Below are 24,788 nucleotides of genomic sequence, written 5' to 3'. Positions count from 1 at the left end.
TGGCTCAGGGACGCACATGGATGCACATGCAACTGGCCACGACCGGGTGGAGGGTCGCAGAAGGATGGGGCGGGCACAGGTTGATTGCATGGGGGGCTGCAAGATGCCCTAGGTAAGTTAAACTGCTTTTTTTAGACTTAAGGGCTCGTTCTTATGGCGCACTTTCAGCCTCGCTTTTGGAAACGGGATCGCAGGGACATCAGACAATGCATAGACTGCACTCTCTGAAGTTTCCATACATGTGCTGCGATTCACTTCTGAATCACAGTACATGGCTGCCTGCATTTTGGGGTGATTGCACCCAGGATCCCATTCAGTATAATGAATGGGATCACAAGCTCCTCCCCCGGGAGTGACATGTAACGCAGAGCCGCGTTGCTCTGGGCTGCATTGGAAACCAGACCTAACCCTTTAAAGGGACTCAGAGCTCAAAGTTTTAAAAGATTTTATACATACCTGGGGCTTCCTCCAGCCCCATCCACTCCAATCGCTCCCACACTGCCGTCCTCCGCTGCCCGCAGCTTCAGGAAGTGGGTCCCGTCACTGACGTCAACTTCGGCCAGCTACGCAGAAGTGCACCCTCTATATATCTCAAACAGCGTACGCAAACAGCGCTCTTCTCTCACGCTAGACTGGCTCTGACTGATGGAAGTGCGGGGACCCGTGTCCAGAAGCTGCGTGCAGCGGAGGACGGCAGCGTGGGAGCGATCGGAGTGGATGGGGCTGAAGGAAGCCCCAGGTATGTATAAAATCTTTTAAAACTTTGAGTTCTGGTACACTTTAAGTTTAAGCAAGTGGATAGTCACTTTCACATATCTCCAAGGGCATGCTTGAGTTTGTAGTTCTATAGCATCTATAGTTCTGGATATGTAGCAGAGTGCACATCCCCATCTGCTGCTAATGTTATCTGGATACTGATGAGGACTACTGCAGACAAAGCTGTGTTAGTTCCCAGAAGCTGCTAGTTGGAATTTTTATCTCCAGAGATGTATAGTATTGCTGAGTTCACATGCCGGGTGGGGATGCTCTATATACATTTATCAGAGTCTTCTCTATCTGTTCATAGCCACAGAGTAAACGCTGCCTGGTTAGTGTAGGCTAAATACCAGCTACAAAGGATTCCTGAAGCTATAGAGATTTGCTGGGCAGAGGGGGTGGGAGAGGGAGAAGAAATTACCTCCTGAGAAGCCAGCATTACGATCTTCTCCCTCTCATAATGCACAGAGAGAAATCCCTGCTCAGCTCTGCAGCATGAACAGGTCTCACACACAGCCAGCTCGTGCTGTCTCTGCACACTTCAGCCTCGAGCATGTCCAGCAGATTAGTGATAGGTCGTTCGCAAACGAGCTGTAACGATTGTGGAACTTTCTCTGTGATCAGCGCACAACGCGTGCGCTGACACGGCGGAAATCCTCCACAAGCGTATATTTGCAGGCACCTGTAGAGGGAAATTCCTGTCGGCAGATGGCGCTGGGGAGTGCAGAGGAACCAATCCTCTGTACCTCCACAAGTGCCAGACAGGAATTGTACGAAGCGCAGAACGCAATCGCAAGAGAGGCGATTGCGAATGAGATTGAGCAAAGGGACAGGTTGTATGTGTGTGCGTCAATCCAGTCGCCACCCCACGACCGCGCCCACACAACAGCAGATACGAAATAGGAACGCGATCGCGAGAGGTGCGATCGCCAGACGTGACACAAGGCAGATCAGAATAGAATATGAGGGTAGCAAAGGCACAGCAAATACAATAAGGAGATACGGAAAATAACAAACGCTAGCTAACCGCGAACACCGCACTCATTCGCAACAGTGCACGCGGTTATGCGCGATCTCCACGTGATAAGCACAATAGAGACAAGCACGCCTAACTAACCATTAACAGACAAACATGAAACAGAGGACGCGAGCGCCTGCTTAACGGTTACCTCACCGAGCCTGCAGCAAGCGTAGCGGACAAGACAGACACACGAAAACGAGAGATAGGATCCACAGCACTAGCGAAAAGTGGCTAGCGTGATCCAGGTACAGAGTAGCAGAACAGAAGGATCCCCAGCGCTAGCGAAAAGTAGCTAGCGCGATCCCAGAAGACAGAACAGAAGGATCCCCAGCGCTAGCGAAAAGTAGCTAGCGCGATCCCAGGAGACAGAACAGAAGGATCCCCAGCGCTAGCGAAAAGTAGCTAGCGCGATCCCAGGAAACAGAACAGAAGAGATAGCTGGTAGCAACCGCTGCACCAGCTATACTCCAAGAACAGAGATCAGAACCATTTCCTGTCGACCACCATAGGGGCAGGACAATGGCAACAGGCAAGACAAGACAGAACAGGCAATACAGATAATACAACCTGACTGGGCTAGAAGGGGAGCCTAAAGCAACCCCCAGGAATTAACTATACTAGATAGCAATGGCTGACACTCCAGCAGTGTCCATCAGGAACAGACCATGGAAAGGAAATGACCAGCGAAGCATTGTGGGAAAGACATAGTACTTATAGTACACGCCTCCAATGAATGTGGCCAGGCAATTTGCATGACAACGTATGCAAATTCCTCTGCAAGCACAAGCTGCAAAACTGACAGAAGCTTCTTTCCAGAGTCCTGCAGCATGCAAACCTACACAATGGTCAAAGGGCTGCCTGCCTGCACAGGCAGCTGAGCAAATCATCACACGAGCCGGCTCTAAGAGCCGGTTCTCTTTAACAAACGAAAGGAGCCGATGCCTGGCAAGGGAAGAGCCGAAGCTTCCCTTAGAAGTTTGTCAGTGCAGCTTCGCCTGCGGCAAGAGGCATCCAGCTCGCAGCCCCGCTAACATTACCCTTCCGTCCCGGCTGGCTGCACAGCGTAATCCGTAGTGATGGGTCGTTCACGAACGAGCCGGCTCTAAGAGCCGATTCTTTGACGCGAATCAGAGGAGCCGATGCCTCAGCCACCCCACACAGCTCTGCTCTGTAATAAAGGGCGCTGAGGCATGCCGGGAGATGTAGTCGTCCTCCTGTAGCTTGTAGGGGTGTATGGGGTGGAGCAGAGCAGCAGCAGGAGGGATTGCCCCACTCAGAAAAACAGCCTGAAGTTGTCATGGAGACGGGGCGAGACTTTTCTTCCGTATCTGAGTTGCATCTAATGATATTTAATGAAGAGCCGTTTGAGAGCCTTAGGAGCCGGCTCTTTAATGGGAGCCGAGCCAGAAGAGCCGATGCACTTAAAAGAGCCGGAATTCCCATCACTACAGCAGATATGAGAACACAACTGCCAATACCCAGAATGCTGTGCTTCCAAGACCTAATTAATATTCATCCGCGGGTGTAAGGGCTCAGGGGGCGGGGCTAATGTCTTAAAGCTGCAATAACATTTGCTATGTGCATTTTTTTTCTGGAAAGACCAGGTTTTCCCTGATATTGTGGGCTACACACTGGCAGTGAGTTAGGTTTGCGCTTACAGTTCCTCTTTAAAGGGGCTCTCCATGCAGGTAGAAGAAGCCATCCTTAAAGGATACCAGATGCGAATAAAGGAAGAGAAATGGGGGGAGCAAGCATATACCATCACCTGTTCTGATGCCCACTGCTCCCGCTCTTCTCCTCTCTAGCCCTCCCTATAATACCTGAAAGCCACTCGAGATCCTCTTCCAAGTTGCCATAGTCGAGCTTATTGCGCAGGCGCCGGCTGGGTGCACACATCATACAACGCGCACCCGTGGCCGGGAGCCCACTGTACATGCCTATGATGTCGCTATGCCATGTGCATGACATCATACGCATGTGCCATGCACTCCCGGCCATGGGCGCGCGTTGTAGGATGCGCACAGCCCTGCCAGCGCCTGCGCAGTAACCTGGACTCCGGCGACTTGGGAAGAAGATCCCAGGAGGCTTTCAGGTATGATGGGAGGCTAGAGAGGAGAACAGGGGGAGCGGTAGGCATCAGGACAGGTGATAGTATATACCTGCTCCCCCAGTTTCTCTTTTATTTGCATCTGTATCCTTGAAGCTGTCGAAAACAGAAAACACACATCCAAAAAATTGCTACCAGATTATGAGTGGCAATATCTAAAGTTTGGTAAGTCCTGAGAAATCAAGTAAGCACTGGTGAGACAAATAAACTTATTTGGTTCAAAAAGATGTCAAGCCTGTGAGGCGGCAACCAGGTGAGGAGTACAAAGACAAGTGTGTGGGATTGTCATGGTTTGGGGGTGCATGAGTGCTGCTGAAACTGGGGAGCTACATCTCATTGAGGAAACCATGAATGCCAACATATACTGCGACATAATAAAGCACCGCATGATCACCTCCCTTAACCACTTGAGGACCCACCCTTTACCCCCCCCTTAAGGACCAGCGCTGTTTGTTGTGATCTGTGCTGGGTGGGCTCTGCAGCCCCCAGCACAGATCAGGGTGCACGCAGAGCGATCAGATCGCCCCCCTTTTTTCCCCCCTATGGGGATGATGTGCAGGGGGGGTCTGATCGCTCCTGCGTGCAGGCTAGTTGCGGGGGGGGCACCTCAAAGCCCCCCTTCCGCGGCGACATTCACCCCCCTCCCTCTTCTACCTCTCCCCCCCCGGTGATCCGGGCTGCACAGAACGCTATCCGTCCTGTGCAGCCAGTGACAGGACGTCCCCTGTCACATGGCGGCGATCCCCGGCCGCTGATTGGCCGGGGATCGCCGATCTGCCTTACGGCGCTGCTGCGCAGCAGCGCCGTACAATGTAAACAAAGCATATCATTTCCGCTTGTGTTTACATTTAGCCTGCGAGCCGCCATCGGCGGCCCGCAGGCTATTCACGGAGCCCCTCGCCGTGAATTGACAGGAAGCTCGCGCGAGCGGCTGCTTCCTGATTAATCAGCCTGCAGCTGGCGACGCAGTACTGCGTCGCTGGTCCTGCAGCTGCCACTTTGCCGACGCACGGTATAAGCGTGCGGTCGGCAAGTGGTTAAAGGATACCCGGATGTGACATGTGACATGATGAAATAGACATGTCTATATACAGTGCCTAGCACACAAATAACTATGCTGTGTTCCTTTTTTTATCTCTCTGCCTGAAAGAGTTAAATATCAGGTATGTAAGTGGCTGACTCATGCTGGGTATACACGGATAAATTATGCGCCGGAATCGAGCCACTCGATAGATTCCGGTGCGTCCGGATCGATTCCTGCTCGTCCCTGTGGGCGCTTCTTATTTGCCGCTAGTTTTCTTCCATTGTCGCCCGCGATGATCGGGCAGCCATCAGCGGCTCGATTGATAAAAATAAACTATCCGTGTATGCCCAGCATTAGTCCTGACTCAGACAGGAAGTGACTACAATGTGCCCCTCACTGATAAGAAATTCCAACTATAAAACACTTTCCTAGCAGAAAATGGCTTTTGAGAGCAGGAAAGAGATAGAAAGGGTCAATAGTTCATAGATTTTTAGCTTTGGCATACTTCAATGAATGTGTCATTAAGCAAAAACAATAAATCAGTTAAAACTTAAAAAGTAGATTTAAACAAAATAAAACTGTGGAATATCTTAAAAAGTAATTTTTAGGAGACGAAGATAGATACAATTTTTTATTTCATTAGTTTATTTTTGCCTCGGGTGTCCTTTAAGAAACTGGTTGCTGATACAGCATTATAAAGCATTAGTTTCATACTATACATTAATTACTTATTTACAGAGTATTTACAGAATACACACCACTTATAGGTGGAGACATTGCATTAAATAACACTGATTGGTTTGATAGATTGGTTCAGCCCCTTCAAAATTAACATATGAATTTATTGCAACAAGAAAAACAGATGCAGAGCGCTCTATAGTGCATTATCTTTTAATACAAGCTTCATGCAATTAAAAAAAAAAAATCACATTTATGTTAAAACAGAAGAATTTACAGCATATTTCACATATGTGTGCCAAGTCCCAGACTCCCGTAGTTGTTTCCACAGCGCCGTTACCCTCTGCACTATGGCCAGTAGTGTAGGTGTCCTAGATTGGCAAACGGACCGGTCTCCAGTGTGGGCATAAAACTGGGAGGAGGTTAGTCGCACGCTCCTTCCCGGTTGTTGCGTCACTGCGTTTTGGTGAGCTCTGCCTTCTTCAGATCAGATAAGGCGGAGCTCGCCGAAACGTGTAATGACACAGTGACGCAATGAACGTGGAAACTAGCATGCAACTGGAGACCGGTCCGTTAGGCAAGCTAGGGCACCTACACTACTGGCCATAGTGCAGAGGGACTTAGCACACATATGTGCGATATGCTGTGAATTCTTCTGTTTAAACGTAAATGTGAAATTTATTTATTGCGTGAAGCTTGTATTAAAAGATACTGCACTATAGAGAGCTCTGCATCTGTTTTTCTTGTAGCAGTTTTGCTTTTTGAGCGCTTGGATCCCGCAGGTGCGAGCAGAGCAGCAAACTTTAGTGCTTGTAAATAGTGTTGGACCTGGCCATTGTGCAGAGGCTTTGAATTTGTTTGGTATATTAATTTATTGGCTTGTTTACTTGTTAATCTAACTTGTCACCCAGGAACTATAAGATCATGAGTTTCGGCCAACTGCGAGGAGGGTCAAATTCCACTTGAAATTTACAAATCCTGCTGACTGAGCAGGGGCTGCCCTAAGCAATAGCTAATCTTAGAGAAGCATTGTGGATTACACATTTTTTTTATGAGATTGGTTCTTCAGCAACGTAGGCCTCATTGCATGAACATAACGGATTATTATACACTGCAGTTCCACTGCCCTCCATTGTAGTACTTACACTTCTAAAAGATCCCAAACTACAGCTGTGGTCACAGAGAACACTGTATTCTGTGCATGTGCATGGCTGGGAGCATTCTGCGTTTGCAAATTGAAGGCAGAATGCTTCAAGGTCACAGGAGTGTGATAAAGAGAGGCACATGGACATGCCTGTGCAGGTTTAGAAGCCCATGACCACAGATGTGGTCAGGGCTAGCGGCGCACTGGAGGGCAGTGACACTGCAGCGCTGGACCAGATAGACTTCTACGGGCTGAAATAAACCCAAGGTAAGTAAAGCTTACCTTTTCTCTTTCAGCTCAAAAGTCCTTAATGTAGTGCTAAAAAATAATGGTGGGCAAACAAAATATTGACACTTTGGGCACAATTTTGACATTCTTCACTTAAGGGTATATTTACTTTTGTTGCCAGCGTTTTAGAGAATAATGGCTGTGTATTGAGTTATTTTGATGGGACAGCAAATGTACACTGCCATACAACATACAAGCTGTGCACTGACTACTTTACATTGTATCATGGTGCAATTTCTTCAGTATTGTCCATGAAAGATAGAATAAAATATATTAAAAATTGTTAGAGGTTTACTCACTTTTGTTAGATACTGTGTGTGTGTTTTGATTTTGTAGGAATCAATACAAACTTACCAGGGAAGAATCCAGGTGAAAATTTGTGCAAGGAAACGGTCATGACTTTAGATGTAAAACTAAATGCATCTTCAACTCCTAAAAAAGTGAGCATCTTTATTAATTTGCATCTATTTCATTCACATATGATTTTTCTCTAAAATTATTTCATATTTATTATTAAATAGAACCATCATCTCCCATAGTGCTGTACGCAGTATAATATACACAACATGGGTTACCATAAATATACTGTATAATCACTTGATGCACAGTACAATTGAAACATCCAGAAACATACCCGTATATACTCGACTACAAGTCTAGAAGTGTAGGTCTGACTACGTAAATAGTATAGAGGTTGACTTATACACGAGTCACAAGCAACTCTGTGTCAGTGATAAGTGACACTTTCTTGATAAAGGGAATGCCAAGAAAATACAGGCCTGAAAGTCCTGGCCACAACAATTAACAAAGAAAGGGCAGGGGGAAAGACACTGGGCTGCAAGAAGGGGAGTGAATAGTTGCAGCAGTTGGGGGTCTGGAGAAGTTATGGGCTGCACTTAAAGGGGAACTGAAGTAAGAGGTATACAGAGGCTGCCATATTTATTTCATTTTAATCAATACCAGTTGCCTGCCAGCCCTGCTGGTCTATTTCTCTGCAGTAGTATCTGAATAACACCAGAAACAAGCATGCAGCTAGTCTTGTCAGATCTGACTTTAAAGTCTGAAACACCTGATCTGCTGCATGCTTGTTCAGGGGCTATGGCTAATAGTATTAGAGGCAGAGGATCAGCAGGGCTGCCAGGCCACTGGTATTGCTTAAAAGGAAATAAACATGGCAGCCTCCATTTCCCTCTCTCTTCAGTTCCCCTTTAACTTCAGCCTTCAGTCGTTTTCACTTTATGCATCCGAGCAATGTTCACCTCCCATTCATTAGCCTATAACTTTATCACTACTTATCACAATGAACTGATCTATAGCTTGTTTTTTCCGCCACCAATTAGGCTTTCATTGGGTGGTACATTTTGCTATGAGCCACTTTACTGTAAATGCATTTTAACACCAAGAATAAGAAAAAAACTGAAAAAATTCATTATTTGTCCGTTTTCGTCCATTATAGTTTTAAAATAGTACATGCCTCCGTAATTAAAACTCATGTATTGCATTTGCCCATTTGTCCCGGTTATTACATCGTTTAAATTATGTCCCTATCACAATGTATGGCGACAATATTTTGTTTGGAAATAAAAGTGCATTTTTTCCGTTTTGTATCCATTACTATTTACAAGTTTATAATAATAATTAAAAAAAAATAATAATTCATCTTTACATTGATATTTAAAAAGTTTAGACCCTTAGGTAAATATTTACATTTTTTTTTTTATTGTAATTTTTTTTTTTATTATTAAACATTTATTTGGGTATTTTTGGGAGGGTGGGATGTAACGGTAATTTTTTTTGTAAATGTGTTGATTTTTATTTATTTTTTTACATTTAGTTGAAGTTTTACTTTTTGGCCACAAGATGGCAGCCATGAGTTTGTTTACATGGCGTCACTCTAAGCCTAACATGTACGCTTAGAGCGACATAGGGGGACGTAGGAGTCAGAAAAAGCGAAGCTTCCGAGAGAAGCTGTCGCTTTTTCTGCGGGGGAGAGGAATCAGTGATGGGGCACCATAGCCTGATTCATTGATTCCTGAGCTAACGATCCGCGGTTGGGAGCGCGCGGGAGCGCACATGGCCTCCTGGATGTAGCTAGTACGTCCAGGAGGCGAAAGTGGTTAAGGGACAGGAGGGGTTAATGCAGGCATGGGCAAACTCGGCCCTCCAGCTGTTATGGAACTACAAGTCCCACAATGCATTTGCATTTATGAGTCATGACTGTGGCTGTCAGACTCCTGCAATGCATTGTGGGACTTGTAGTTCCTTAACAGCTGCAGGGCCAAGTTTGCCCATGCCTGGGTTAATGGCTGCAATACTGCATGCGGTGCAGTCATTAACTTTTCCTGGTTACCAAGTGCAGCTGTTAATTATTCCTTGTCCCCAAGTGCAGTCATTAACCAGCCTGGCGGTATGGACGAGCTGAGCTCGTCCATACCGCCGATGCAGTACGCGGTAATGACGAGCTGAGCTCGTCATGTTATAGCAGGGACTCACCAGCGCGATCGGCGGCACGTCCGCTGCTCCCGCTGCATCTGTCGGCTCTCCCGGCTGCCTCCTTCTCCCTCCCGGGCTCCATGCGTCCTGATCGCCGCATGGGGCAAGATGGCGATCCCCAGCTCCTTCCTCTTCCTCCACCCTTCTCCCTGTGATGCGGATCATGCGCCCCCTGCTGGCCGGCACATGAATGACATCAATTTGGTGAATCATTACACAAATACAATGTAGCCCAATCATGATACATTATTTCAAAGTTGTTTAGTAAATACATCTGAACACACTATAAAAAAGGTTGGGCTGTTACTGATTCTTCCTCTTTCAGAGTCACTGGTGTCCTATTGCTAGTCTGCTTGTCAGCTACTTTTGGCGATTGCTGTGCTTTGAGTGATTTTCCTGCCTTTGAATCATACAGTGTTGCAGTTTTGCTAGTCTTTCTAAAGACGCTGTGATTTCTGTGTGATTGCTTTTGCTGGAGTTTTTTTTTTGTTTTTTGTTTTTGCCGCTGACCCCATATCTTTTTTTTGGAGTCATGGCTTCGTCCTCCCGCAGGCGTCTATGTGACCAGGAGCTGATGGACGTCTTTGAGGATAGCGGCAGTGATGTTGTGTCTGTGGCGGAGGAATCTACCGACAGTGACGTTCCTGCGGATCTGTCATCAGAGACCGATGGCACAAGTGACAGCGACATCGAGGAGCCAGTCGTTGTGCGCACATGGTGTGAGCTGGAGAGCCTGGACCAAGCTCCGCCACCCAGGTTCTTTTTCACTGGGGTGCCTGGGCAGAAGCGCAACTGCGACCACAACCCGCTGGCCTACCTGGAGCTCTTCCTGACTGAGGATGTCATCCAGCGGATTGTAGAGGAGACCAACCGCTATGCAGCGCAGCAGCAGGGTGCTCCTCTCAGCAGGTTGTCCAGGAGCAGGAAGTGGGAACCTGTCACTAGGGATGACATCTGGTTGTTCCAGGGCCTCATCTTCCTCCAGGGACTGGTCGGTAAGCCGCTGCAGAAGTGGTACTGGTCCACCAACCGGATGATCGCCACTCCGTTCTTCGGTTGCGTGATGCCGGAGTACCGCTTCAGCCTCATCATGAAGTTCTTGCACTTCGCCAACAACGAGGACTTCGATGAGGCCACCCATCCTGCACCCAAGCTGAAGAAGATCTGGGACATCTACCAGACGATGGTAGGCAATTTCCGGGATGCCTACACACCAGATCGAGACGTCACTGTCGATGAAAGTCTCATGGCGTACAAGGGGAGACTCAGCTGGGTGCAGTTCATCGCATCAAAAAGGGCCCGCTTTGGGATCAAGTCCTATATGCTTTGTGAGGCCAAGTCCGGATACTTCTGAAATTCCATTGTTTACACAGGCAAAGGCACGAAGTTTGGTCCCCAGTTCAGTGAGTATGGGTTGGCTACCTCATCCGTGCTCACTCTTATCGAGCCGTTGCTGGGTCAGGGGTACTGTCTTAAGACGGACAACTTTTACACCTCCCCTGAACTTTGTGACTACCTGATCCAGCACAAGACGGATTGCTATGGCACGATGAGATCCAACCGACGCCAACTTCCACCGGCCTTTTCTGCCAGGCGTTTGAAAAAGGGAGAAATCGTTGCCTGGCAGAAGGGGAAAATGATGGCCCTGCGGTGGAAGGACAAGCGGGACGTGTGCTTCCTCAGCACTGTGCACAACGCTGCTACCGTGCACACCACCACCAGAGGTAGCAAGGAGGTGGACAAGCCTCAGGCTATAGTGGACTACAACCACACAATGGGGGGGGGGTGTGGACAGAGCTGATGCTGCGACCTTTTATCCGGCTGTCCGCAAGCAGCAAAAAAAAAAAAAAAAAATACTACAAAAAAATTTTCAGGCACCTCCTGGAACAGTGCATGTGGCATGCCTATGTGCTGTTCAAACTGAACAATGAAATGGCCATTACGCACCACGACTTTATTTGGCAATTGTGCGAAAAAAATTATCTGAAACACCCCCCACCGGAGTCCAGTAGAGTGGGGCTCTGGGTTTGCCTCATACGTGGCAAACCCGGAGAGACTGACTGGACGCCACTTTCCAGAGTTCTTGCCCCCGACCGCACAAAAGAATCAACCTACAAAAAGATGTGCGGTCTGCTGTGCTAAAAAAGGCCCTGATGGCAAAAAAGTGTGCAAGGAGACACGCACTTATTGCCCGGAATGTGACGTTGCACTTTGTGCAGTACCTTGTTTCAAGGTATACCACACGAAGGAAGTATTTTGAGGTATATCATTTGTTTTTCTGCCTCCATTTATTTCTGCCTTTATTTTGCATTTATTTATTTGTATGGCTTATTATTTATTACTGCATTGATTAAAACTGCAAGCTATTTGTTTGTCATTAATACATTTTATTTTTGACAAGAATTTGTGTTTGACACTTTTATTATACTCCTATTGTATACTAAACTATTGCTTGACTTATTTTGGTAAGTTACAGGAAAAAGGTTATGAAAATTAATTGTACCAATTTGTGCACGGAAATCCTGGGGAAATAGAACGCCAGGGTGGTTAAGGCCCCGGTTCACATCTGCGTTTCGTGCCGAAACGGTCAGTTCCAACGGATCCGTTGTCCGTTCAAACGGGTCCATTGTGGACCGTTGTTAATACGTTTCCGGTCCGTTTCAGTTCCATTTGTACACGTTTTGCATACGTTTTGAGGCAGTTTCCGTTTTAAAGCAGAAGTTCTAAAATTAGCATTAAAGATAAGCCAGAGTTCTGAATGATCAGTAGATACATTCTAGTGATTGTTGAGGAGAGAGCTTGCTGTTTGGAGAATGGATCCAGTCTATTTCTACAGCTTCTGGCTTGGAATAGCCTCTTTTCTGATTATCACCTACTGCTATGTGGGACGGAAGCCATCTGTTCACAGGAGATGGTGGGTGCACCCTGTACTCCTTCAGAGGCAGAGGAAGGGACAGTTCCAGACACTGTACCGGGACATGAGACGACATTCTACAGCTACTGCCGGATGTCTATATCCCTGTAAGTATCCATACCTACCCACCCCAACCCCACTCTCCCCACAACACCTTGCCCCACAGCAAACTCTTTCCAGTTCTAATGCTTTATACCTCTTGTCACAGGTTTGATACCCTCCTGGAGATAGTGAGGTATGACCTCAAGAAGATGGATACCTGGTTCCGGAAGGCTGTCACACCAGAGGAACAGCTAATGATCACTCTAAGGTTAGTAACAACAACTCCAACATTTTTTTGTAACCACAACGAAAAGTTTTATTACAAAACCTATCAACAATTTAAAAAAACAAAGCTTCCAACATGGAAGCGAACACAACAGTCTTCCAACATGGAAGATAGAAACAAAAATTTCAATTTTTAAAAAACAGAACATAAACTGTGGGCACAGAGTCCCTTGGGCTTCACCTTCTAAACCTGACCCACAGGGACGACAACATGCCATGCCAAAGGAACCAGGCTGGAGGCCGGGTTGGGCCGAGCCATGACATGTTGCGCTTCCTAGGGGACAGGTTTTGAAGGCCACGTCCAAGGGGAGGCCCAAGTAGTGCTACAATTTGCAGTTCAACAGACAGATATACTGTGTGCGGGTACAATCGGGCACAGAGCCCAACTAGTGCAAAAAAAGGACACTTCAGTCCAAGGGTGAGGGTAGAATGTGGGCACAGAGTCCCTTGGGCGTCGCCTTCTAAACCTGACCCACAGGGGCGGCAACATTACATGCCAAAGGAACCAGGATGTAGACGGGTTGGGCTGAGCCATGACATGTTGCGGTTCCTAGGGGACAGGTTCTGAAGGCCACGTCCAAGGGGAGGGCTTGAGAAGCACAACTTCCTTTTTCTATTGTACATTACAATTTTGAGTCTGACCCTGATCCGAGAAACATGTTTGGTGTAGATGCTTGGTCAGGAGTGTCAGAGGTACTAACTGTTGAACTGCTAGAACCTGTTTCCAACTGCGGGTACCTTCGCTCCTCAAATGCACTCCCTCTATACCCTAGGTAGCTTTGGGAAGCTGATTGCCAGGTTGTAGGTTGTCTACACACTGTTGGTTGGGACTGAAACTGTGGTTCCATGTGTGCTTTGACAGCCTCTAGTAGGCTGTACTGGCACGACAGCATAATGCCACTTGGGACTTTGTCCACCAAGTGAAGAAGGGACATGAGGGTGTGGTAGGCTGGGTGCCCTTGATGTCACATGAGTTCTGCACTATGGCTTTGCATTTGACGTATCTGCTGCTGCATTTGCGATACTTTGTTGTGGTGCTGCTGTTGGATTTAGTCAAACTGCACGATATTCATCATGCAGCAGTTTCACTTCATCCTGGTAGTGGCCTGTGCACCACGTCTAGCTCTTTTTGAAGCAACTCGATGTGGAGGCGATAGCCCTCTATCAGGTTGTTTCTGTCTCCATCCTGCATCTGCCTGGTAACAATGGATTCTTGGCTTCTAAGGATGCCAAGTAGGCCTGACACTGCACCCGACATCTCTTACTCAGTCTCCCTTCTTGCGGCTACAGAAGCAGCTCTCCGACTCCTTGGAGCTGGAGGGGTTTCTGCCTCTGAGGCTTGGACTCTACGGGGCTGGGCACCACTAGTGGACGGTGTCAGTGCCTGTGGCGTGTCCTGGACAGTGTCGGTTGGGGTAGGATCAGGTCCAGGGTCCTGAGGAGGGAGGGTCAAGTCCGGTTTCAGACCGCCTGGATTCCATGGAAACCTGCCTACTGGCAGCTGGTGGCCGCAAATAGTCCTTGTCCAGCACAGGGTCATCACCAATGTCATCAAAATCTTCCTCACTGTCCCCTATATCAATGACATCCCCATCCGTGTCGAGGTCCTCATCCTCCTGAAAATTATCTTCAGTCCTATAGATAATACAAAGTAAAATGGTACCATAATATACCATGTGTTGTGGTTGTTATATATGTTACGGCCAAAACTAGAAATCGGCCAATTCTAGAATTGGCCGGCCGTTTCTAGAACTGGACGATTTGACGCCGGCCAAAGTCCAAAATGCTGGGAATTTCTGACATTGGCCGGCCAGTTCTAGAAATGGCCAAAGTCCAAAACGCACAAATCCCGGAACATCCCGGGTCCTGTCCAGCACCATGAATGGCACTCGGAACATCCTCTCTGCTCTGAAATATAGAGCATAATAATCTTTTTTAAAGAAAAGCATTTCTTAGTTACAGTTGATACAAATCCTGCAATACATCTGCAGTGTGTCTACATCCTGCTTGCTTGGGAGCAGACATATAGTTAACATCCTGTGCTTTTAAATTAGCTGCTCTGCCGTGGCAGTCAGGTGACACAGGGGAGAGATCAAATTACAGTGGTGATTAGTCACAGATGAGGGGGGATGCATGGCTGGGGGGGCTATTCCGGGTGCTTTGCTGGGCACTTTGCATGGCTGTGGGTGCTTTGCTGGTGGGGGGGCTTTGCTGGGCACTTTGCATGGCTGTGGGTGCTTTGCTGGGGGGAGGGGGGTCTTTGCTGGGTGCTTTGCATGGCTGAGGGTGCTTTGCTGGGGGGCTGTACATGGCTGTGGGTGCTTTGCTGGGGGGCTTATGATTAGTCAGTGATGTGAGGAAAAGAAGTTGGAGAAGGAAGGCGGCGGTGAAATCAGCTGCAGCCAGCAGCATATAGGCAGCCCCAGGTCCTCGCAGACGAAGGTCCTCGCAGCTGGGGAAAAGCGGAAGAACGGAGAACGGGCCAGCACAGCAGGACACGGAGCGGGGGACAGCGGGACAGCACTAGGGGGACAGCGGCAAAGCACTAGAGGGACAGCGGCACAGCACTAGGGGGACAGCGGCACAGCAATAGGTGAGCTTCGGAACTTGCCCGGCCACATGTAGTCAGAACGCGTTCTGGCCGGCCAAAGTCCGAAATAGTGCAGCATTTTGTACATTGGCTGCATCAGGCGGCCACTTAGCATTGTGACCGGCCAGAACCCGAAGTGGCCAGACAGTGTTTTTACCAATGGTAAAAGTAGATAAACTTAAGACTCTAGCCTCCACAAAAGTTCCCAAGAACGTCAGCTGACGTGTGTAACAATAGGGTGTTCTTTTGGAGGATCCACTTCCACTCCTGTGTTCTTTTTGCTGAATTCTCAGCTCCTTCACATAGGTGTCGCGTACACTGCACCATCGGGTCTTGTATTTTTCAACTGCATCTTTCAAAACACCACACTCTAACACCGGCTGGAGCAAAACCAACTACACCTACCCGCTAACAAACCTTTGCCTGGGAAAACGACACCCGCCTACCCCTTTGTCTTTGTGGGAGATGAGGCTTTTGCCCTGTCTACCCACGTTATGCGGACATACCCTGACAGGGGCCCCGACCAGAAACGACTTGATTTCAATGCACGGCTCAGCCGCGCTCGCCGAATGGTGGAGTGTACCTTTGGAATCCAAGGGTATTCGCCCTTCGCAACAGGGACGGTTTTGCTGACTTTTTTGCTGATGGACAAGTTTAAAATTTGGTTTATTTTGTTCATTTTTAATTTTGTTAATTTTGTACATTGTTTATGTGGTTCATTAGTTTATTTTGTTCATTGTTTTATTTTGTTCATTATTAATAAAACATTTTTTTAGGTTTGTAAATTGACTGGATGTAATGTCGGTTGTAGGTACACAGGGCATGCGTGTGAGCCGCAGACGAGCAGTAGTGCACCTGCGGCCCAGACACATGTGGTTGAGACACTGGTGGGTGGGACACGGTAGCATGCGTGTCTGAGCCGCAGGCGAGCACACGTGCTTGGGACAAGGCCTGCGTGCTACATATTCAATATGAACCCCCCCCTTCAAGAAATCACACACCTGCAACACATCACAACCTCCCAACATCCATTGCAAACATACCTTGAGCCGTTTTCCACTTCCAATTCAGTTGAGCGAATCCCTGCACATAAGTTTTGCAGATGTCCTCCCACAACCTTCTGCACTTCCGGATGTTACTGTGGTCAGGGTTTCCCTTGTCCCAAAGGGCAGGTTGCCCCTGCACTTGGACAATCATGTCCTCGATGCTGTATGGCCTTATGTCTTCTAACATCTCTTTCCAGAAATCCACAAACTGGGATGGATCCCACTCCTGCAGCACTTCCAGGCCCATGTGCCAAACAAACAAGCCAAGATGGCCACTGTACCATAGAGCTGTATCGTAGAGAGTACACAGGAAAGCAGCTAGAAAGGTCAGTTTTTATAGCCAGTGTGTTGTTCAGTTCTGTTTTTCATTGGTTCCTATTGCCCTGCACAACCTTCCGTTTCAGGTCCGCAGTGAGAAACGGTCCAGAAAATTAGGGCCTGCGCCATTTTTTCGATCCGGGGAACTGAACGTACGCAACGCATCCGTCCGAACGGACGTCCGTGTACAGCCCCATAGATTAACATTGGATCCGCCCCATAGATTAATCCCCATATATTAACATTGGATTGGTCCATTTGTATAGTATACGTTCCGGATCCGATCCGGAAAAAAACGCTAATGTGAACCTGGCATTACTTTGCTGGGTAGACTTATACTTGAGTCAATACAAAAATTCAGCTTAAGAGGGTCAAATATTGGAGTTGACTTATATACGAGATCGACTAATATTCAAGGATGTACGGTAAGTACAAGGCTATAAAAATTAATGCATAGTATGGTAACACCCAGCAATACAGGTAAATGTATGTTGTTTTACTAATGCAAAGTATCCTCTTTTTAACCTTGTGGAAAGCGCTACAGAATGTATTCTCTAGGTCATGAGGGCTGCCACCTCGAATCAGGACATTGCGGCACCTGGCTAGTGCTATGGTGCGCACCCCGCGTAAGGGTAATTCGGGGCTCAAGTGATCACCAGACCACAAATTACATATCCTTCCGAGTTGCTACAACTCGCTACACATTACATTCAGAATTGGGAAAAGTACGGTGGCAGGCATCATAGTGAGGACCTCCAAAATTCTCTGGAGAAGGCTGAGGGCCACATATATGCCTGTTCCAGACACCAGAAAATGGGAGGAGATAGCAGACCGCTTCTGGACAGAGTGTGGGTTCCCAAATTGTGTAGGTGCGATCGATGGAAAGCACATCAGGATCCAGAAACCTTTGAGGAGTGGCAGCCATTATTTCAACTACAAAAAGTACTTTAGTATTGTCCTAATGGTAGTGGCTGATGCGGACTACAAATTTGTATACGTAGATGTGGGGTCAGACGAGAGTGCTAATGACTCCGGCATCTTTCAAAACACCACACTCTGACACCGGCTGGAGCAAAACCAACTACGCCTACCCGCTGACAAACCTTTGCCTGGGAAAACGACACCTGCCTACCCCTTTGTCTTTGTGCAAGCACAGAGAGCTACCACCATCGGGAGCAGGATTGCAAGAGGCGCGCGGTAAGCCCACATACGCACAGAAGATCTCAACCTAGCTACGGGTCGCAATCTTCTGGAGGGGAGAGCGGAGGCCTCTCTCAAATCGGAACTACATTGTGAAACCAAGCAGACTTCTAGGAGCTGGATTAAGCCACAGGTGAGTGAAACTTTTTTTTTTCCCAGATGCATCCTTTAATGGAGGCAACCACCAACTCTATCACGCAAGAAAACATGTATACCAGAGCGGATGAATAACACGTATGCTGCCACCTTGCTTTCTGCAGATTCTAAAAAGTAGGTTACTTGCATCTGACAATTTTTCTGACACTAAACAATTTCACGCAGTGACTGAGAAAACACTGTTTACATTATAAAGTAAAGGTAAAGAGCTAGCTCCTGACTACCACACAACAAGACCCACAAAGCAAAAGGTAAGGATATCTGAGGTATGGGGCATCACTGATGCAAATTAAATGTATGTACCATATATACTTGGCTATACATCAAGACATTTAGGAGTGACTTACAGTACAAAAGTTTAGGGGTTGCCTTATACCCGAGTCATTCCTAAATTTATTGCCTTAAAGCCGGGATGAGGTGGTGGCCACTCTCTCTCCCTCCCCTCAGCGCCAAAGCCACCAGTGAACTTTATCCCCCTACCACTCTCAGCCACCCAAAGACTCTTTCAATCCCCCAACCCCCTCATGTGTAAATTATATGCAGAGTGCCACAGCAGAAGCCATCACTCACTCAGCATTAGCGTAGCACAGGCTCCCAATGTCATGCGACTTCAGGAGCCCTGGAACAAGTTAATGCTTACAGACCGGCATGAGTGAGACACAAGAGGACACTGTGTCCAGCACTGGATTGTTGAGTGACGGCTTCTGCTGCACCACTCTGCACATAATTCCACACTTATCCCATATGCTCTATTTACACAGTTGGCCTAAAGGATAGATCTGGAAAAAAAAAAAGTTTCACTTACCTGGGGCTTCTTCCAGCCCCTGGAAGTCTGTTAGGTCCCACTTTGTAGTTCCGCTCTAAGCCAGGCCTCCGCTCTCAACTCCATTAGATGGCGACCTGCGGCCGGGATCTTCTGCGCATGCGCACATCTTGCAATCACTCTTTTTGCCAGGAACTGTGCAAGCACAGAGAGCTACCACCAACGGGAGCAGAATTGCAAGAAGCACGCGGTGTGCTCACACACGCACTGAAGATCTCGACCTAGCTACGGGTCGCAATCTTCTGGAGGGGAGAGCAGAGGCCTCTCTCAAAGCGGAACTACATTGTGGGACCTAGCAGACTTCTAGGAACTGGATTAAGCCACAGGTGGGTGAAACTTTTTTTTCCTCAGATGTATCCTTTAATGGAGGCAACCACCAACTCTATCACGCAAGAAAACATGTATCCTTGTCCCCTCTCTCTCCCCAAATAGGCATCATAAGCCCAGATACTGAAAGAATCTGCCTGGAACAGATAGCCACAGAACTGCTTTAAACTGTTACTGATATCCATAGAATGCTTTGAACTGCTTGTCATCTCTCAATGAACAGTTTTTGACAATTATTATGTCTTCAGCCCTATGATGCTTCACGATCATGCTTGCTAAACTGACATCTATATCCAGTAATACATTTGTCTTTTTACCACTAACAGATCAGAAGATTAATGGCTGCATGTGAGGGCCTGGAAAAGGAATTGGCAGTACTTGGGGATAGTGGTGTAGCTAGAGATTATGGTGCCCCATAGCAAAACTTTCAAGGGGCCATAAGAAGTAAGCATTCTTGAGCAATGCCACTACTGCTCCTATGGATACGAGTTAATTGCCAATTTACATTCTCATGCGATCTATACTGCATATAGTCCATGGGCACTTAGACAAAATCATAGGGTGGCGGAACACAAGGAAGTTAATGGTGAATACATCAAGTACAACTGGGGCATACATTTGAAAAATCCACAAGTTTAAAAGGGCGCAGAAAAGCGGTAGTAGAATATCGGTGGTTTTATCAATATTCTACAACATTCAAATAGTAAATTATTGATAATATTTACAATATTTTACTATGAACTAACCTCTCCCTACTCTAACACAGAACCCTCCGCTAGTGGTGCCTAACCCTTAACCCTACCTGGTGGTGCCTAACTCTTAACCTGGTTGGCAACTAACATTAAACCACCCACTAACCTTAACAACCCCACACCTAATCTTAACCCCATCTTGTTTAAAAGGGCACCTGAATAGTGGCTACAAATAGCGGTGACTAATAGCGGCTACAAATTGCGGTGATAAATAGCAGATACACATAGAAAATAGCATCTACAAATAGTGGTGAGAAATAACGGAGACACATAGAAAATAGCAGCTTCCGTACAGCCCCTATAATCAAAATGGGAGAGAGCTGCTCTCTTTTAAACTTGCAGTGTTTTCAAATGATCCTCAACCTTGTCCCCCTCTACTCCAAAGCCCCACAGCAGCTGCTATGACTATTGCTATACCCTTGCTTGGGGACCAGGAGAGGTTAATGGCTACAATGTTTTATGCAGTGTAGCCATTAACCTCTTCTGGTCCTCAAGAGCAGTAGTTAAAGTTGCTGGATACAAAGAACACAGCAGAGCAGAGTTTTAAATAACTTTAAATAACTAGTTACAATGTGAGAATAGCCCTGTAGTGTGCTTTTCTGCCAGGAATACACCGATTTCCATCTGCTCAAACCTTTGTTTCCTGAGGTTCAAGCTCTATAAATGCAGCCTACCGCTCACTATTATTTAAATGTGTCCCACCAATATTTATTCCTAAAACCTCTGCCGGCTCCAAAACAATCAATGTGACCTTCAATGTTGTGCATAAGTGAGATTCGTTTGGCAGAACTGGAGCCTATGCCTCTTAGTTCATGTTGCCGCGATTGTGTGGCTTATATCGCATGTGGGGTGGGGGGGGGGGGGGGGTGTTAGTTAATTAGTTTAGTCCACTATGCTTGGTGGCATTACCTGTGAAGATGGGCAGACTCAGCGGCATGGTGCTGTAATTGTTGTTGTGAGACAGCATGTTTGAGGCAAAGGAAGAAAAAGAAAATACTTTTTCAAATGCCTTGTCTTATTTCAATCACTATACTTTTTATGAATGGGGACAAAAGAAAAACTTATTTTGATAGTTGTCACTGAATTGCTGACTGCTATAAACAGATAAGGTGCAATTATGATCTGTGCAATTATGCTACTGATCAGTTAATAGAATTATACTGGCACTACTTTCTTGGAAAGGTGTAGAATGAATTGTGCACTACACACCACAGACATTATGTAAATAAAGAGAGTACAATTTTTAGGCATGTGTGAAAAACTGCTGTAAACTGTTTTTGTTTTAAGAAAAATAAGACTTTTTGGATTGCTTTTAACTTTTGGATTGGCTGGTTAGCATCCTTATTACTTGTTTATTAGATACAAATAAAGAATTAATTTTATTTTCTGCCCAACAGTTACTTTTAAGAACATTGATTACTAGAAACATATCCTGTGGTCTGATGAGACCAAGATAAACTTATTTAGTTCAAAAGATGTCAAGCCTGTGAGGTGGCAACTACAGGTCCTTCTCAAAAAATTAGCATATTGTGATAAAGTTAATTATTTTCTGTAATGTACTGATAAACATTAGACTTTCATATATTTTAGATTTGTTACACACAACTGAAGTAGTTCAAGCCTTTTATTGTTTTAATGTTGATGATTTTGGCATACAGCTCATGAAAACCCAAAATTCCTATCTCAAAAAATTAGCATATCATGAAAAGGTTCTCTAAACGAGCTATTAACCTAATCATCTGAATCAACTAATTAACTCTAAACTCCTGCAAAAGATTCCTGAGACTTTTAAAAACTCCCAGCCTGGTTCATTACTCAAAACCGCAATCATGGGTAAGACTGATGACCTGACTGCTGTCCAGAAGGCCATCATTGACACCTTCAAGTGAGAGGGTAAGACACAGAAAGAAATTTCTGAACAAATAGGCTGTTCCCAGAGTGCTGTATCAAGGCACCTCAGTGGGAAGTCTGTGGGTATGAAAAAGTGTGGCAGAAAACGCTGCACAACGAGAAGAGGTGACCGGACCCTGAGGAAGATTGTGGAGAAGGACAGATTCCAGACCTTGGGGGACCTGTGGAAGCAGTGTATACGAAGGTACAGAGGCGCCAATAGGATAAAATTCGATAAAAAGTTTAAAATTGTTCAGGTGGCAGTGGTGGACCAGCTACACCAAAACAGACACAAAACTGTTGATTGAAGAAGCATAAATTTATTCACATACTCCTAAACAACTGCAACGCGTTTCACGGGCATCATCCCGCTTCATCAGGCAATAAACAACTGGAGAACCACACAGCTTGGGGTCCAAAAAACGCTTGGCACCTCTGGGGAAGCAGTGGACTGAGTCTGGAGTAGAAACATCCAGAGCAACCGTGTACAGGCATGTGCAGGAAATGGGCTACAGGTGCCGCATTCCCCAGGTCAAGCCACTTTTGAACCAGAAACAGCGGCAGAAGTGCCTGACCTGGGCTACAGAGAAGCAGCACTGGACTGTTGCTCAGTGGTCCAAAGTACTTTTTTCGGATGAAAGCAACTTTTGCATGTCATTCGGAAATCAAGGTGCCAGAGTCTGGAGGAAGACTGGGGAGGGGGAAATGCCAAAATGCCTGAAGTCCAGTGTCAAGTACCCACAGTCAGTGATGGTCTGGGGTGCCATGTCAGCTGCTGGTGTTGGTTCACTGTGTTTTATCAAGGGCAGGGTCAATGCAGCTAGCTATCACAAGATTTGGGAGCACTTCATGCTTCCATCTGCTGAGAAGCTTTATGGAGATGAAGATTTCATTTTTCAGCACGACCTGGCACTAGAGATGGGCCGAACCTCCGATTTTTGGTTCGCGAACTTCCGCGGAAGGTTCGGTTCACGCGAACTTTCGCGAACTGCAATAGACTTCAATGGGGAGGCGAACTTGGAAAACTAGAAACACTTATGCTGACCATAAAAGTGATGGGAAAGATGTTTCAAGGGGTCTAACACCTGGAGGGGGGCATGGCGTAGTGGGATAGAGGGAAAAAGTCCCGGGGAAAAATCTGGATTTGATGCAAAGCAGCGTTTTATGGGCAGAAATCCCATTGAATGCTAAATTGCAGGCCTAACGTGCTTTAAAACATCTTGCATGTGTATACATCAATCAGGTAGTGTAATTAGTGTACTGCTTCACACTGACACACCAAACTCACAGTGTTACGCACCGCAACCAGCTGTTTGTTTAGTGACGGTCGTGCTGGACTACTGCACAACATGGCAAGATTGCTCTTCCTCACTCAGTGATGTCGGGTAATGTGTGACTGCCTTAACTTCCTATGGCATTGTTAAAAAGATTACGTTTTTTTTTTAAAGATAATCTGTATTGTTAAAATCGCACAAAAGTAAACATACCAGTGCGTTAGGGGACATCTATTACCCTCTGTCACAATTTCGCCGCTCCTCGCCGCATTAAAAGTGGTTAAAAACAGTTTTAAAAAGTTTGTTTATAAACAAACAAAATGGCCGCCAAAACAGGAAGTAGGTTGATGTACAGTATGTCCACACATAGAAAAATACATCCATACACAAGCAGGCTGTATACAGCATTCCTTTTGAATCTCAAGAGATCATTTGTGTGTTTCTTTCCCCCTGCAGCTATCTTACACTGAAGTGTCAGGCTGTTTCTTCCTGCAGAGTGCAGACAGCTCTGCCTGTATGTAATTCCTCAGTATGTGAAAGCCCAGCCAGCTCAGAGGAGCATTTATCCAGCTTGTAAAAGATGAGAGAAGAGAGAAGCTGCCCAAATCTAAATATTACACAGGCAGTGTGCAGAGAGGGGCCTGGAGGGGGGAGATGCATCACAGAACCACAACACTGAAGAACTTGGCAGCCTTCCAGACACAGGCTGACAAGTCTGACAAGAGAGAGATAAGTTGATTTATTACAGATATGGTGATAGTAGAACATGCTGCAGTAAGCCAGAACACATTAGAATAGCTTTTGGAACTTGTAGGATGATAAAAAACAGGATGCAATTTTTGTTACGGAGTCTCTTTAAATTACATTTTCTACTTGCAGTGTACTTGTTCAGTACCGCTACAATGAGAATCATATGGAGGCGGGCAAGTCTGCCATTGTGACCCCGGGTAATGGCCGGGGAAGGAGGGTTTGAATCTGGTGTGGAGCCGGAGAAACGGCTACCACTACACATCTAAGGAGGGCAGTAGGAAGGCATGCCCGCCCCGAGGTAGTGACCAAAAATAACAATACAGGAGGACTATCGAGGGCTTGCTGTATTTGAAATGAATGTACTTTAAATCCTTTAACGAGAACCAGTTATGGCGGGCAAAGATGACACCACATTCCTTTCACGAGAATCATATGGAGGCGGTGAAGTCTGCCATTTGTGACCCCGGGTAATGGCCGGGGAATGAGGGATGGAATACGGTGTGAATCCTGAGAAACGGCTACCACTACACATCCAAGGAGGGCAGCAGGAAGGCATGCCTGCCCCGAGGTAGTGACCAAAAACAACAATACAGGACTCAAGAGGACTTTTGAGGCCCTAATTGTAATGAATCAACTTTAAACGGGTAATTGCGGGGGAATCAAGGTTCGATTCTGGTCCGAAGTGGGAGCCTGCTGAGACCCATGCTGTACCTGCCCTGACCATGCTTTGCAGACCAGGCATCTGTGGTCAGATGGTGTCATGATCACTTCTGCAGCATGTACTGCTGGCTGCAGTTTTACTTAAGACAAGCAGTTTTTGATTTCTTTGCGTGCATTTGCTCGCATAGTTTTGCGAGCGCTTACACTGAGCGTTGATTCCATCTGCAGTCGCTCTGAAGTTAATGACAGG

At 46.6% G+C, this 24,788-nt stretch overlaps 1 protein-coding gene across 7 annotated transcripts in view; it reads right to left on the bottom strand.

The window, feature by feature from the left end:
* Nucleotides 1–24,788, bottom strand: part of HDAC8 (histone deacetylase 8) — a 645,099-nt gene that overhangs the window by 388,705 nt on the left and 231,606 nt on the right. For 6 of the 7 annotated variants that reach the window (XM_068248048.1, XM_068248047.1, XM_068248043.1 and 3 more), the window contains exon 6: nucleotides 7,373–7,450. The exons of the other annotated variant lie outside the window; for it this stretch is intronic. In XM_068248048.1, the coding sequence (XP_068104149.1) occupies nucleotides 7,373–7,450 (78 nt within the window). The remainder of the gene's footprint in view (nucleotides 1–7,372; nucleotides 7,451–24,788) is intronic. 7 annotated transcript variants of the gene reach the window in all.

This window comes from Hyperolius riggenbachi, chromosome 8, assembly GCF_040937935.1.
Source record: "Hyperolius riggenbachi isolate aHypRig1 chromosome 8, aHypRig1.pri, whole genome shotgun sequence".
NCBI classification, from domain to species: domain Eukaryota; kingdom Metazoa; phylum Chordata; class Amphibia; order Anura; family Hyperoliidae; genus Hyperolius; species Hyperolius riggenbachi.
The sequence above is the reverse complement of the archived record's forward strand: the minus strand, read 5'-3'. Positions and strand labels throughout refer to the sequence as shown.